Genomic DNA, 15,803 nt, shown 5'->3' with positions numbered 1-15,803 from the left:
ACTTGAGTTCCTTACTCACCGCTTCATCGCTTCAATATCTCTTCCCGTCGAAATCACAATATTAAATCTCGGGAAGCCTTCTGTGACTTGATTCATGTTTCTTTTTTTCTCTCGGGAACATTCCATGTCATCGAGATAATAATTGATGGCTGCATGAATTAATGGACGGACGTTAACTATCTCTCAATTTTATCCTACGATACGGGACCTACCAAGATATCGTCTACTACCAATCACTGTTTATGTTGCATTGAGTCAACTGCCTGAACTGTCACTTTGATGACTTTCTCGCTCTAGATGCGCATATTTTGCGGCGGCGAACGTGGTATTTTGTGGTTAAAATCCGTTGAAGATCCGAAGAGTTCATCTGTCGAAGATTGAAGTTCGAGCAGGGTAATTGATAGAATAATCCACTTCTTCTCGGCACGTTTCTGCACGGTCTAGTTTCTATATTAGCAAATGACAAACCCAGTCCTTTTCAATATCAACCACTCCATCACGCTCGAACCCTTCCTCTTGTTGACTAGCTTCAAGATCATTTTAATCCACTCTTGAATTGTATGACCCCAGCCATAAGTTTTTTCCATGTCACGTACCTTGTAACTCAATATGCGAGGCATGTTTCGGCAATGGCGTCAAATATCATGTCAAGCTGTCATTCGTTCACTTCAGTGACTATACAAAATCTCCGAGGACTTCAACTAGGTTACATCGGAAAACAGCTCAACATCAACCACTCAATGGTCTTCAAAGACTATTGGTTTTGAACCGGGGAAACTGTTGGAGCCAATAGATATTGATTTCAGTGTTTCTTCACCCCACTAAGAATAGTTTACACTTACCCCTGGGTCCTCGATCAGGCTGGGTGGGTGTATTGACCGCCCAAGGTCTGAAAGATGGGCAAGGATCTAATTCTGCACTTCTGCACACCCACCTGCAGCTCAGTTCAGTTCTTTGTTTGTTCGATGATACCATCATACTATACAGCACATACGCATCCATCCATCAAATGATCCCGATCTCACAGATCACAGGTAAGACGCTTATGCCGCTCTATAGTCCAACACAGACACTTTCCCCACTTGAAAAAGTAGCTCCAAGTACCGGATACGACCATTGCAAGATTTGTTATTCTTATATAGGTACTGGTGCCTACATCTTGAGTTGATCTTGGACCTTCATTACGTCTGAACTAGATCTGTCAAGATATTTGGGCTGGTCTCTGAGGATCAATAGATCCTAAGACTCGTTCTCTTATTTCTCTTTACCCTAACCTTTTTCATCCTCTTTCGTTCACTTATATTTCGTATTCATTACGACGTTTTTCAATCAAGACCAAGGAGTGGGAAGTAAGAAAAGGACCCAGTCGGTTCAACAGTCTAACGACTGATAACAATGTTTTGATAATATAAATCGAGCTTGATACTTGCTCCTTGGCCAAGCAACCTCACTTCATCATAATGCGGGGCATTCACTTATTGTTCGCAACGTTGATGTTATTTCTTCTATCATCCGCTCAAACACTCGTTGCTATAAATGGTTTCTCAATATCGGAACCATCTCCTTCCACATCTCCTAGCACAACAAAACCAGAGTCCTCGACATCGAGGAAGGATGAATCGACATCCACGCTATCTACAGCCACATCATTGATCACAAACACAATCGCTATCTCTTCTATTCTATCAGCCTCTTCAACTTCTGGAACAGAGCAGCTTACGGGCAATGCCGAAGTTGCATCAACAGCCACAACGAGTGATCTTCAATCGACTCCAACAGCAGCTTCATCCACAAGCTCTGGTACAAATCGCAATACGCTGATCATCATTCTCGCTTCTGTCCTCGGTACACTCGCTATCATTGTTGTTTCAATTGCTACATATCTTTTTAGGCGATATCGAAGGGAACGTAGTTTCACTGGAAGAGGAGTGACTCCGATAGACGATAGCGAAATCGAATCATGGCGACGCTCTGGGAATGAAAGAAAGGTGTTTATGGGTGAGGACTTGGTATTCGACAAGGAGACTGGAGGTCGAGACTACTTTCAATCCAACACAATACAAATGGCGCACTCTCCAGGTTGGACATGGACTGCTTCTCCTACATCCACTCGAACACGATCTACCTTTTACCCTTCAGGTATCTCAGGATACGTACCTGATACTCCCACTTTCCTCGCTCAGGCTCCGAACGCTAGAGTTGGTCTCACCGACGAAATTATGCCGGGTGCAGAACCATTTATAAAACCAGCGGAACGACATAGATCAAGGTTATCGAAGTCAGGTGGTCATTCACGCACGAAGAGCAGGAGGAGTAGTTTGAGTGCGAGAAGCATGTGGAGTATCAAAAGTGGCAATGGAGGCGAATCAAAAGAATTGAGAGCCAACGACAGGGTAGCAACATGGTACGATCCAGAAGATGACTTTCGAATCCATCGGGATTACAGCCACAACAGAGACTACAATGATTCGCCCATGTCATTTCGAGAAATGACACCAGGCCCGGGGACGCCTGGGCCAGTCACATCATTATCACCAAGACCACCACCACGTGCTGCGTACCCGTCATTCTGGGATAGCGACCGTGAGATTGGGTTGGCCATCTCATAGTATTGGGCCTGGACGCCAGTTATTTTTTTTAAACGCATTGTTCGGGTTACGGGGGGCAGTGGAGTTAGCTTGTTATAAATGATGGAGGATTACTTATATTGATACCAAGGAGGATTTTTTCATGTTGATGGAGAAGGAAACCGTGCTGATCGGTGCAACACTATTGGCACTTGTAGATTGGGAATTTGAAATTCACCACTCGATGAGAGATTTTATTTATGACATGCACAGTCTGGTGACTGAAGCAATAGAAGAAATACAGAGGCATGATATAGCATGCAGATATGACAACTTGAATATAAAATCAATACACAAATAAGCTTTGGCTTCAATTGTTCCAAGTTTCTCAATGCTTCAAATCTGTAGATTGCGCTCACACATCTGAAAAAGTCGAAGTAACGTTGTCCGAGTAGTCTGCTAGCCTCAGCAAAATACCTTGAACTTTCAAGATACAGCGGGCATCAAATTCTACAGCCTCACTAACAATTCAAAGCCATTCCAGTTATGATACCTAGGTCCAGGGTACCTAGGTACCTACCTACTCCTCGAAAGCCACAGTAGTAAAGCTTTCACGTGACTTTGCACGAATTTCGCGTCGGCGCGTTTCCCAGGCTTAAATGCTTCACCGCCTCCCAAACAAGAAATGAATTGCCCAAATGCATTTGCGTAAAGACAAACCCATCAACCAAACTACTATTCCCATCCTCGACGTCACTACCACCGCACATCCCAATTCTTCCTTCCCACGAATACGAATATTTCAACATGCCACCACGAAAGAGCGATGTAGCGAAGCCTGTCGTTGGAGATGAAACTACACCTGTCAAAGAAACGACGGTAGTTCGAGAGGGAATTAGTATCGAGGTTTGTTTTTATAATTACTTTCCTTAGACGGATCGGACTCCAAATTCTTCTCCTCGATTGGAATTGCCTGAATCGGGTTCCATTGACTCTGGGTGACCTCAATTACTTCGATTTCTCTCCTCGCATTCGAGCTACACGTCAAACTAACACATATGGTAATGGACAGGATCTTAGTCTCCCGAAAAGTATCGTAACGCGATTGGCGAAGAGTGTGTTACCGCCTAACACGCAGATTCAGGGAAATGCAATGTTGGCGATGGGGAAGAGCGCAACGATTTTTGTTAATTATTTGGCTACACAGTGAGTAGATTAGGGTTCTTTGGAGATTCGGAGAATTGGGAGGAGCAAAAGCGAATGGAGATTTAGGAAACACTGAAAGCGAAAGTTTAAGAGAAAAACGAAGAATGGAAGCGGGAGAGATCGTGTGAGCAGATTGCTAATGTGATTATGAATGAAATAGTGCAAACGAGAACGCACACAGCCGAAGTGTTAAAACGATAGCGCCGCAAGATGTTTTCAAGGCATTGGATGATATAGAATTTCCTGATTTTAAACCAAGGTTAGAGGCGGAACTTGCGAGTTAGTATTTTATTCCCATATTGAATGGGCATGGGCGTTTTGGGAGGGCAAATCAAGGGGGATACCACATGCTAATTATGAAAAAACGAATATCAGAGTTTATCGAACTACAGAGCGACAAAAGAAATACAAATAGAAAGAAAGTCGCAGCGGATAAGGTGGCTGGAAGTCAAGCAGGGGGTGAAGATGGAGAGGGCGATTCAGAAATGTTGGATCGAGAAGGGGATGGAGAACCAAAGGCTAAAAAGGTTAGGCGAGATGGGAGCAGTGGGGAGACACAAGAAGAACACGATGACGAAATAGATGCAGATGAAGAGCATGATGAGGAGGTGGAGGGGGAGGAAGGCGAGGACGAAGAAGAAGGGGAGGGTGAAGCAAGGGAGGATGATGACGAAGAAGAGAAGTTCGATGTTGAGGAGGCAGAAGAAAAAGAGGTAGATGACGAGGCGCTGGATAATGGGGAGGACAGTGATTGAAGCTAGCAGTTTTGTGTGTGGCCATTGAAGAAGGGTGATTGTAAAATGGAATATCTTATTTGTTAAGGATTGGGATTGGAAGGAAAGCGAAGCGTGCATTTGCAATGATGGAGTTTGGAATATGGATATAGGTTGTAAAGAACAAAAGTCCGCCGGGCACAGCAATATATGATTGTAAATTCATATCCGCCAAGGTTCCTTGAATATAGACTCTATAGCGGAGGGTGGTTCAAAGCAAGAAAAGCTTGCGTTTTAATTGCGGGATAGAGAAAAGACTAGTGTCTAACTGCCTTCCAAAAGGAAAAGGCATGAGGACCTGCAATAAGCTCCTCGAGTGAAGTAATTACCAACCTGCACAAGCAAACTTTTGCATGAATTTTATCAATAAGTCGAATCTAATTGCATGATCTTTCAAAAACATGTATCGGGAAATAAGGCAAGGGCACATGCATTGAGAGTATCTCTACAGGACCTTCCCCAATCACATCTTATTGCCAAGTTAGACATCCATTATAGCTCATCTAAAAACAGTTTATGTTTGAGATATTGCATTCATTATATTGCTAGCCATTTCCAAGATTACAAATACCCTCTACAAATCAATGTATTACCAACAGCTTGTGCCGTGTTTTCAAACGTCAAACTTTCGAAGACGGAGAGGAAGTAGAGAAAGAACATTCTCAACAAGCGGTAAACGTTACCGCAAAGTGAGAAAAGAAAGTCTGCATACAAAAGAAAGCTTTGGGAAGCCCATCCTAATGTCATAGTGCTTAGGAAGCAACAGGCTTTTAGATCCACCTTCCTCCTCCTAATCGCAATGTGACGTTGTGTCTAACATACTTATACACTACGAAGAATGACAATCACCATTCAATCTCCTCGCCGCTATACACCTTTTTTAGCACACATGATCTTGAGTATCGGAGACGAGAGTTTGACGTCGACAAAACGTAGTGTAAGGGGTGAGGGATATCACATCGATAAAACTAACCGTTCAAATAAATCCGATCAGTAATAGTAATAACATCTTTCAAGAACAAAGATAGAAATAAATAGATAGTACGATAAGTTGCGTTGCGATATGCGTGAAGGTGCACGTGAGCGCACACGCTAGTGCTAGCGCACAAACGTATTGCATAGCTCTCGTTGCTCTAGAACCTAGAATAGAATAGATACAATATCAATCAGTGCATTAGACTTCTTATAAAGACGCCATGATCACCACCGAGATGATACCAACAGTTGCGTTGTAGTGATATAAGTATTTACTGTAATTACACTTTCATCAAGCTTAGCGAAGCGAATAAATAGCATGTGGGGTAAGGGGGCTCGAGGGGGGCTAGAGCACACAAGCTAAACGATCAATTCACTAGGAACAGAATACTACCACGAAGCTTAAGTCCAAAGATTCAAATGGGAACATGATGATATAGTTGTATATAATACTTGGGCATAGAAAGTAAGTATCGAATAAAAGTCAAACTGTTTACTCTCCCTTCAGCTTGTAGTTCTTCCCTAATTTGTTTTCTCTCTCTTTACTTCGACCTTGTTCCCCAGTCGTTTGCGTAGAACCATTTTCAAACCCCCAATAGCCAGAAAATATACTCTGTGGCTGCCGAATATCACTAAGTAGTCTTATAAATTCCTCAAAATTTAGAATCCACGATGACACCTGCACATTATTCTGCAGAAAAGAGACAGGAGAGCTGTCTTCCCTGGACAAGCCAAAAATAAACCCAGCAAATGAAACACTACAGGTTAAGACCGATGAAGTGGGCGACCAGAAGAAGTGCAGTATTGGTGTTGAGCGGGCCACGGTTAAGACGGTGTAGACTGAAAGAATGAGGCATATTATCTTGACCAAGGCGGGCTGTTTCGAGCCGAAGCAAACAATTGATGATGTGATGGTTTGATAAGACTGTTCTGGACTATAGTACCGAAGATATCATCCGATACAGAAAAATAAGAGCACGCAGGCATAATCTTATCAGTGAGATCGGACCCAACACAAAACACAGTAGGATTACAAAGACCATGGCGATGTGGTGGAAGATGGGATAACTTCGAGGAAATGCCGGTGAAATTATGAGGAATAAAATCACAACAACTAGTGTATTGAACGTTCTTTGGCGACCTCTATCCTGCCCATGCGTAAGCTCAATAGGTTTAACACAGTCGAGGTGACAATTTTCGCCATTCGATATCGGAATAGAGAATACGAGAGCTAAATCTGGCGAATGAAGCACCCTTTCCTGTCCACACACAGCTTTACATTGCCAGGCAGGTTGTACAATTTCCAGAGCTGCTGCAAGCACATCCATATCCCATAGTACCGGCAGACTCATGGCTGCTACGTCGCGTTTAGCAAATCCGTCTAAGCTAGCATCGCGGTTTTCTCTACAAAAATTCGAATTGATAATATTCTAGAAATGATCAGCAAGGCCTATTGTGGCATATATGCCGTCACATCACATGAGTGTTACTTCCAACTTACTGGTTGTTCTGGAAATGATATACATGCCGTGAAAAGAGCCAATCGATTTGCTTTTGCTGAGGAATCAGCAGCAGTGCTCGATTGTATCCAAGTAGAGGTTCCATATATTACTGCGAGGATAAGACTGAGCAACGTTGGAGCTAGCGTTAACGGGGTAGTTCTTATTTCTGTGTGTCTCAACCAACCCCATAGGGCTTGATAGAGACCCAGTTTTGTAGTTGTAGCTTGTGGTGCCGGATTCACCGGATCGGCGTTCAAATCATCTGCTCCAGAGGAAGGAAGAGATGCGGGGTTGTTCAGAGAAATATCAACTGCGAGAGGTTCACTCGCGGACACAACGAGATCTTGTTCTGCCGAAGCTGAAGGGCGCGATCCTAAATGAGTCGACATCTCAATCGATGCCATCTTAGTATCCTCTGAAAAGATGAGATGAATGAAGCGACCAGATCATGAGAAATGTGAACGGATTTTCCTTCTTCACAATCTCACCGATGAGGCTGAGGAGTAATTTTTGATTGGTGGACAGTACCTAGGTAGGTACTAGGTAAGCCTGGAGGCATGATAACACCCAATTGGAAATCCAGGCTGTGCACCACAGCCACTTCAGGAATACATAATTCTCACTCTACCCATTCGACTGCTGTATGCAATACGCGCTCGAGACTTCTCCAGATAGAACGAAGACTCGCAAGTTCCATTTTCTCTACTCACCCTATTACAAAGACCTAATGACACCCGTTTTTACTCTAATCGTTGCAATTTCGACAGAGTGATGCAGCTCTTACAGCAAACTATTATAAAGGTTTGTGTGTTAGAGTCTTGATTCTTATAATATAGGTCTTGTTGGTATCACCATGGGGATTGTGAAGTCAATATAGTACTATGATTCACACTGTTGTAATATTGCTTGAGGTTCTAAAAGCTAGGGCTACGAAACGTATATGCTATAGTGCCGAGGCACCAGCGCTTGCTAGTGCGGTCACATGATCCATATCCCGACAGTTCTAAAGCCTAAATAAAGTTTATAAAATCTATTCTCCTTCTATAGAATCTAGCTTAAAATGGCCAGAATCTATTCTCCTATCATGGAATCTACCATCCCTCCAACATAGAATCTATTACAGAATCTAAGGGGCATGAAAGTAAATCACCTCTCAATTTTAGGGCATGAAAGTGATTAAATGGCTTTTGGGGGGTATGAGAGTGATTTGCCGTAATCATTTTCGAAGACCATGTATTAGGCGTAGTGTGGATCCTTATATGGATATTCATAGCAGCTTGCGGTCCAAGTCTTTAAAGAGATGAGGAAACCTCCGAGTGGATGGCACCCCAATAACTCAACTTCAAAGCAAAAAAAGTCAAATTTGAAATCACAACAATAAAAGCACCAAAGAGTTGATTCAACACGATCCATTCTTCCATTTGATTCCAAGACCACGTAAGTTACTTGCAACCAACCAACTGATTCTTCTCCCTTTCCCTTCCCCCCTTCGTACCATCTGGTATCTAGAAATCCAGTATATACAATACAACAAATAATCATATAAGCCACCGCTTCCCATCTATCCCTATACCCATATGTATCTACCCCTGTCTCTCAACGAGGCATATTACCAAAATAATTACAACCATCTCCATTTCCTTGACCACAAGTCATCATTTGTTCCACCACCCTGGAAACAATATTAGATAAAATACCATTCGACTCCTCCAAGATATCAGTCGACCTTAGTATATATAAAATGATGTAAAAGCCACCAAATTGGCCCATTCCATTTGATGCATTTTATCAATGACTAGAAAAATAATGCCAATCAATAATAAATAAAACTCCATATTCACCCATCCATTGAGACTCATTAATTCCGGAGCTCTTGGGTGTTCAACAAAGTAAAAATGCTGATGTAAAATCACTACCAGACTGACAAACGCTAAAGCCGCTTGATGAAACAATCTTAAAACCACACTCACCCTCAACATCCACAGATTCATTATGATGAAGAGTTAAGAGTAGCAAATCTCCCCTCGAAAGCCCTCAATCTTTCTTGTTCAATCGTCTTCTGTAATTTTCTCGTTTCACGTACGGCTTCTTCTCTTTCGTTCTGTAATTCCATAACTTCGATCTGGGCGATATTCATACGGCCAACAACTTCCTCCATTTCTCTATCTGCCTCTGCAAGAGCAGCTTCAAGGTTTACAACTTGTTGTCTCAAAACCTCAACTTTTGAATCCTCAGTTACCGACATTCCTTTTCCGGATGTGGTAATAGAAAGACGCGGTACCTTCTTCGCATTTGCGAACAATGGAGACATGGGCGATTTAGGCCCGAATGAACGAGGAGAACGGAGTTCCGACTTCACGCGAAGAAGCTGGATATTGTGACTGTCCTTGATATCACGAATCTCATCTTCATGACGAGCGATTCTGACCTCAGAAATATTCTGAGCAGCCATAAGCTTTTCCTCAAGAGCCCTGAGCTTGGTTTGAAGGAATGTGATCTTTTGCGCATTGGCTTTCTGCTCCTTCTCTCCTCGCTCAATAGCGTCAGCTAGACGCTGTCTAAGAGTGCTGTTTGAAGCAAGTTGCAGTCTGACTTGTCCAGCCAATTCCTCGACTCGTCTGGCTGATTCACGTAGCTCATCTGCCAATTGCATCTCCTCTTGAAGATGTACCTTCTCAGAATCTCTCAAGGATTCCGATTGCTCTCTGACTGCCTCAAGCTCTTGTTTTACAACATCTCTTTCAGTAATTGCATCAGACAAGCTTTTCTCCAACTGCTCCATAGCTCTTGCAGTATCCTCGTCATTAGAGGCTGAGATTTCAAGGGCCTTGATTCGCTCTAAAGAAGATGAGTAAGCCGCTTGAAGACCCCGGTACGATCGCTCAAGTGTCTCGGAGGTTGCGTGTGAGCTGCCGGGTCTAGAATCTGTGCTAGATCGTTTGGTTAATATGTCCTTCTCCTGTAACAAGCTTCGTAGTGAGCCGATTTCCTGTTCAGCGCGATCGAGATCCATCTTCAAACCACCTAGACCTTTTTCGCATTGCCACTTCTGCTCAATTGCTTCATCAGCACGGCGACGAAGGGTATTGATTTCCTCTCTAAGATTTGAAACTTCCTTATCGTATCCTTGCCGCCTCGGGGATTGATTCATGGCACGATCTCTTTCCATTTCCAATTGGCGGATTTTCTTTTCATTTTCACGATTCTGGTGCTCTTGACGTTCAAGCAAACTTTTAAGAGCACGATGTAAAGAATCTCGTTGGAGTTCAATATCCTTTACTCGTTCTGCCAAAGCTTCTCTAGACTCAGCAGTCTTGACGGATGTTGTCCTAGATAAGCCAGGTGATCTAGCGGTTTTGCCAGTGTGTGCGAGAGAGTTGGCCCGTTTCAAGCCACCTAGACCACCACTTAAACCACCGAGTCCACCGATGCCACCAATGCTCATTATGGATGATCTCGACCTGGGTAGATTGCTTATGCTTGTCTTCTTCCGAAAAGGGAGTTTGAACTGGCTCATCTCCATTTGCAGCCTTTGGGCATTGACTAATGCGGTGTTCTCCTTCTGAGAGTTTTCAATTTCTTGATTCATCTTGCTTTGCTCGTAGGTCAAACTTTTCATGTTCTGCAGCTTGCGCTTCGAGTCCTTCGACAACGTGGCCTTGAGCTGAGGCACAATTTTCATCTCTCAAATTGTCACGCTCGTTATGTGAGGTTTCAAGATCTGCTTTGAGTGCAGTCAAAAGATCTTCGAAGTTTTCCCTGATCTGTTTCTCTTCGGACAATTTGCGTCGAAGATCCTCACAAGTTGCCTCCAACTCTTTAAGTCGTCCATTGGCATCCACTGAATTTATAGCTGCAAGATCAACCTAAGCCAATATGTCAGTTGCATTCATGTCTTTTTAAGTTAGAGAAAATTACCTGAGCCGCTCTTTCTTCCAAAGACCGAATTTGTGTTTCGAGTTGCTTTCTTATAGCTCTCTCGTCTTGTAGCTTATCTGTAAGCTCTAATTTGATAGAAGCCTTCTCTTGCTCTGTCTTTCTCTGAATTCGGTCAAGCTCATCCTGCTTAGGATCGGGTTCTCCATATCTGGGAATCACACTTGTTCCAGAATCAGAAAAATAATCACTTGTTCGCTTGCTACTGTTTGTTCCTGAATTTTGGGCCTCGAGCTGTAACCTGTCTACAAGATCTTCCAGATCCATCTCCCTTCGTATGGAAGATGCTAGCTCTTGGCTGATTTCTTTCAATTCTCGCTCCATCTCTTCGACTAGTAAAGGCGGCGGACTAGGTGTCGCTATGGGTATTTGTAGATATGCGTTTTCGAAGTAATGGGCAGCATCTGCATTGGCCTTGGGAATATCGATCGCGGCCGGTGGCGCTTTAGTATGTGTCCTCGAATGGAAGTCTTCAAATTCCGAAAGTTTATGCGGAGATGCATTTGACGACGGTATGGGTGAGTTTGGTGAATAATCTGCCTTATCTTCCGAAAATGTTGTCGTTGAACTCGATGGGGATACGGCACCTCCCCAGCTACTAAAGAAAGAACCAAGTTTCCCCGGTGATTTGGGTTTATGTATAGTTGATGTAGAGTCGTGAGATTCGTGAGTATTGGTTCGCGCCGGAGCATTAGGTATAATATTATGTGGTGGTGTAGCTTTGGATGAGAAAATGGACATGGTAGCAGAACCCGGACGACTTCCTGGACTTGAATCCCCGTACCAATGACCGGTAGATTCGGAATCAGAACTCAATGGCGAATCGCTAACCAATCTTTCATGCCTCGAGGCTCCCGGTAGACGTGTTTGAGACGGGACTAAAAGGTTCGGACTTTTTGGACTAAGAATTTGTTCTTCGTTATCTGTTGGTTGTTCTGGTAGCGTTGGCGTCACTGAAGTCCAAGCGATGTGTTCGCTCGAAAATCTCCTAATTAAGCAGTCTTAGCATCAACATGAAACAGTGAATAAGTTTGATCAGATGTTAGAAATAGTGAATGCCTAGTAAACATACTTTGATGATGGACGTTCTTGTTTCGAAACACTCTTGGAGCTTTTAGAACTTTTGGAGCTCCTGGAACTTCTTATTGAACTTCGGATGGAATTTCTATTGCTAGAACTTTCTGGGGAAAATGGCAAAGCGCTTTTTATATCCGATGGAAATTCGTAAAGTGTTGGACTATCTGCAACATTCGTATACCGAGAATATGGAATATCCGGCTCTGGTAATTCTTCGATAGATGGACTGAAGTATTCCGCCGTGGAGTACCTGGTGGAAAACCTGGTTGCCAAAGGCGAGGCACTTACAGGTAAAGGTTTGCGACGAACGGAATTTACTGACGACGTGGAAGCTGTTGAATATGCGCGCGATCGGGCTGTGGCTGACTGTGTTTGTGAGAACTGCGAATATGTAGGATTCTTTGGTCGAGGATTTGGCCGATGTTGGTTTTCATGTGGATTTGGCTGTGGAATGGCGACCGGGGTAGTTGAGTCCGTGAGATCAGATGGATTCAATTGAGTATTCGAAGCGTAATGAGTCTCAGAATCAGGAGTTGAGGGGTGAGCTTCTGGTTGTATATCTGCGACGGACGCCATTCTTTCTATAAGGCCCAGATGGCAATATCAAAACATTAGGGTTTAGATGAATACCGGAAGAAGAAAAGGAAAAAGATGTGCAATCAAGGAAGGCCACTGGAAGAGGTTTGGTTCGAAGGGGGGGAAACGAGGTATGGGAGATGGAATGGATCAAAAGGGTCGAAAGAGGTTGAACCCCCGACTGTGAAAGATAAACGATCACAGTAGTAATTGGGCTTAATGATGTCCGGGATTGAAATTGAGGAGTAAGCTGGGGTGGAAGAGGAGGAGAATTAGGTTTCCTCTTCAGATTTGGAGATGGAAAGTCTTTCGATCAAAAATTGAGATCCAATGGAGCGGTGGTAGAGCGGTAGACTATGAATTAAGATTTACCCTTAGCAATAATGGTAAACAATAGAATTTACCATTCACCAGCATCAGTCTTCATTTGTGCTTAGTTCTTACTCTTTTCACTTCACTTGGGAAAATGAGTTTTGACTCAAATTGGAAGTGACTGCTACCGTTGAACCAGGATCAGGATGTGAAGACAGAAAAAAATGGACGCGCTACTCATTTGGAGTTAGGACGTGAGGACGGACGAACCTGGCACTATGCCCAATAGAGACTAGTCTGTTGGGAGATGGAATGGAAGCGGAATCAATTTCAGGTACACTTCAATTTTGATTGGTCGATGGCTTCTTATGGTGGATCATCACTTAACGCACTCTCAAATTTCGATGTTCTGTCCATCCAATCTTTGGCTCACACTCATGTTGTTCCCTTGCACAGTAATTATGAATCGTCAACCGCTTCCTTCTCAGCCAATAAACTCAATACCAGGACTATTATCTGTTGATTTCTCCGCCGAAACTCTGCGTGTGCGCGCCAATGTGCATATATGCCACATTAACAGTAATAACTGAGTGGAGAGGAAAGAAAGGATAGGGAAGACGGTGACCAATCGATCTGATCTTCTCTTTGCCGACAGACCCATTATCCCTAATTAACAGAGGTGCAGTAATGCAATGCAACCCTTTCTTTCTTCGAGGACAACGTTGAACGTATCAAAGATTCATCCGGTGCTATTCATGCTTCGCTTTGAGCAATATCAGATTATCAATATCCAAGTCTTTGGTGTAATTGTGCTTAATCCTCCAATCATCAACAAAAAGATTCATCTATTGATACAATCCTTGCGCTGAACAAGAAGCAGTCAAATGGTCATCTTACTGCACCCATCACATCATTGGTAATCAGGTGGTATTCAGCCCGATGAGCTTACCATCTTCAACACATGCAGCATCCACAGCGATTGCACTCGACTCCGATTACGCTTCTTACGTTGCTCATGCTGTGTAGACTGAACATGAGAATAACCGCACAGTCTTGGTCCTATGTAGCACATAAGGTTTGAGTGAGACGTCTTACAATTACCTTACATCATAAGGCTTCAGCCAAACAGATAGATCATTCGATGATTACCACCACGAATTACGACTGTTTGTCTCGAGACAGTCTACCACAAACATCCGAGTTCAGACTATTCTTAGAATATTACACTGTACATTGAAATTCTTCCATTCATATGGCCCATCCCTCTGATATATGGATCTCCGCACACAAACGAACAAGCTACAAAGCTACATCCATTGCGTATGTCAGAATGGCACCTCATCCTAGAGGAGTAGATTACATTGGATACCTAGTACAATCCTTTCGTGAGCCCTAAATCTTGCCTAAATCGGTACATTGTACCATTGTACCATTGAATGGCCCGTTCCGGTAGGTAGCCAGGCACTGGAAATTACTATGCCCCCTCGCTTGATCACAGCTGCCATTGCCACACGTTGCTCTAGAATCTTGTACGGTTCTTACAGCCACCCGATCGAAATCTCATTCAACGTAGATTAAAAATTCGGAGTAAATTTTATATTGTCTTTTGATCCTTTACTCGAAAGCCAATTAATCTACCCTCAAAAACTTTCACTCGTTTTAACTTCCTACAAAACTAGATGGTGATGTTCCAATGTTCTATATCATTGCTGCATTCACCACAAGTCCTTCATCGCGAGAAGTTTAAAGCTCTTAAACTTTTACCGAGTTCCAATACCATCTCGACGGATGCTTCCACAACACATCCCAAGAACCGAACGTGAAGACTATCCAAAGTCTAAACTCTCGAGCATCATGTACAAAATCATTGTATCTAATCCCCGACTAGCACCGGCAAGAGTTGAGAAACCGCAAAACTCAATTTCCAAATTTAATACTCCCTTCATAGTGTTCATCTTACTAGATGTTCTACTACAGTCTCCAGAAAGTACCGTACTGACTATCTTCTCACCTAAGTCACTTTGTATACGGAACTACCTTCAGCTCCACTTTTCATCTCCTTGATGACTGATGGATCTAGACCTTGGTGAAGATATTCATCATGATTCTATTTTGAACACACTTTGTCAAATTCGTGAATTATGCCCAAGAGAATGGTAGAATTACACTTCGCCGTCGTAGAATTACATTTCTCTGCACTCAAAATTACCCTTCTGTCTACTCTTACATTTTTCATTGCTGCGAACCCTTCGATCCAGCATAATCCAACAAACCTTACTGAATTTACACAACATGTCAAAACGCTACCCGTCCTGTCAGCTCCACTCATTCATCATGCAAACTTTCGTTTCCGTTTCCCTTACTTCCATATATTACCAATATCATACCTATACACATCTTCCATCACTCCAAAAATCGAAACATCAACGTCTCTCTCTCCTCCTCCCCTCTCCCTTGTTTCGCTTTCCTTCCTCCCAAAAATAAATCCAAACAAATTCACAAGCTCCACATCCATCCCTCATTTATCATCATCATCATCATCCATGTACCGATCATTCATTCACATCTCCACTTCCAATACCCATTTCATTATCCATGATTTTATCCATCCAGGACCTTCACAAAATAAATAAGAGCCAAGCTCCACCGTCTAAGCCTCCCCCTTAACTCAGCAAAGATCTTCTCCCATCTCCAAATCCCCATCCGTTTTGAGAAACACCGAAATTGGAGAGAGATTGGAGCTCGCACCAAAGAGGTATCCGGTCGCGTCGTTCATCGAGGTTATCGCGTTGATGCTTGATAGACGCGGCTTCTTTACCTTTTTCTCTGTAGAGTTCAGTTCAATGGTTGAGAGTGTTTCCTTACTATGATTGATTTCT

The 15,803-nt window shown here is 43.1% G+C and overlaps 4 protein-coding genes across 4 annotated transcripts; 2 read left to right on the top strand and 2 right to left on the bottom strand.

The window, feature by feature from the left end:
• Positions 1 to 1,460: 1,460 nt before the first annotated feature.
• EAF02_004841 (uncharacterized protein) lies at positions 1,461 to 2,609 on the top strand (the record flags this gene model as incomplete). Its single annotated transcript, XM_038900889.1, has 1 exon — positions 1,461 to 2,609. One exon carries the CDS (start codon positions 1,461 to 1,463, stop codon positions 2,607 to 2,609), a length of 1,149 nt encoding a protein of 382 aa, XP_038759401.1.
• A 765-nt stretch (positions 2,610 to 3,374) lies between these two features.
• On the top strand, positions 3,375 to 4,528 carry EAF02_004840 (uncharacterized protein; the record flags this gene model as incomplete). Its single annotated transcript, XM_038900888.1, has 4 exons — positions 3,375 to 3,473; positions 3,640 to 3,773; positions 3,934 to 4,052; positions 4,149 to 4,528. 4 exons carry the CDS (start codon positions 3,375 to 3,377, stop codon positions 4,526 to 4,528), a joined length of 732 nt encoding a protein of 243 aa, XP_038759400.1.
• A 1,486-nt stretch (positions 4,529 to 6,014) lies between these two features.
• Positions 6,015 to 7,653, bottom strand: EAF02_004839 (uncharacterized protein; the record flags this gene model as incomplete). The annotated part of the gene is made up of 3 exons (XM_038900887.1): positions 7,023 to 7,653; positions 6,545 to 6,951; positions 6,015 to 6,456 (listed from the first exon to the last, which is right to left on the bottom strand). Exons 1-3 carry the CDS (start codon positions 7,425 to 7,427, stop codon positions 6,015 to 6,017), a joined length of 1,254 nt encoding a protein of 417 aa, XP_038759399.1. The 5' UTR covers positions 7,428 to 7,653.
• A 1,360-nt stretch (positions 7,654 to 9,013) lies between these two features.
• On the bottom strand, positions 9,014 to 13,102 carry EAF02_004838 (uncharacterized protein; the record flags this gene model as incomplete). The annotated part of the gene is given in 5 exon segments (XM_038900886.1): positions 9,014 to 10,634; positions 10,677 to 10,707; positions 10,721 to 10,889; positions 10,942 to 11,947; positions 12,032 to 13,102. The coding sequence occupies 5 exon segments, from the start codon at positions 12,610 to 12,612 to the stop codon at positions 9,014 to 9,016; spliced, it is 3,408 nt and encodes a 1,135-aa protein (XP_038759398.1). The 5' UTR covers positions 12,613 to 13,102.
• Between the last annotated feature and the right edge of the window lie 2,701 nt (positions 13,103 to 15,803).

This window comes from Botrytis sinoallii (assembly GCF_014898435.1).
Source record: "Botrytis sinoallii strain Bc 23 chromosome Unknown BSIN_007, whole genome shotgun sequence".
NCBI lineage: Eukaryota > Fungi > Ascomycota > Leotiomycetes > Helotiales > Sclerotiniaceae > Botrytis > Botrytis sinoallii.
This window is presented reverse-complemented; position numbering and strand designations above follow the sequence as displayed.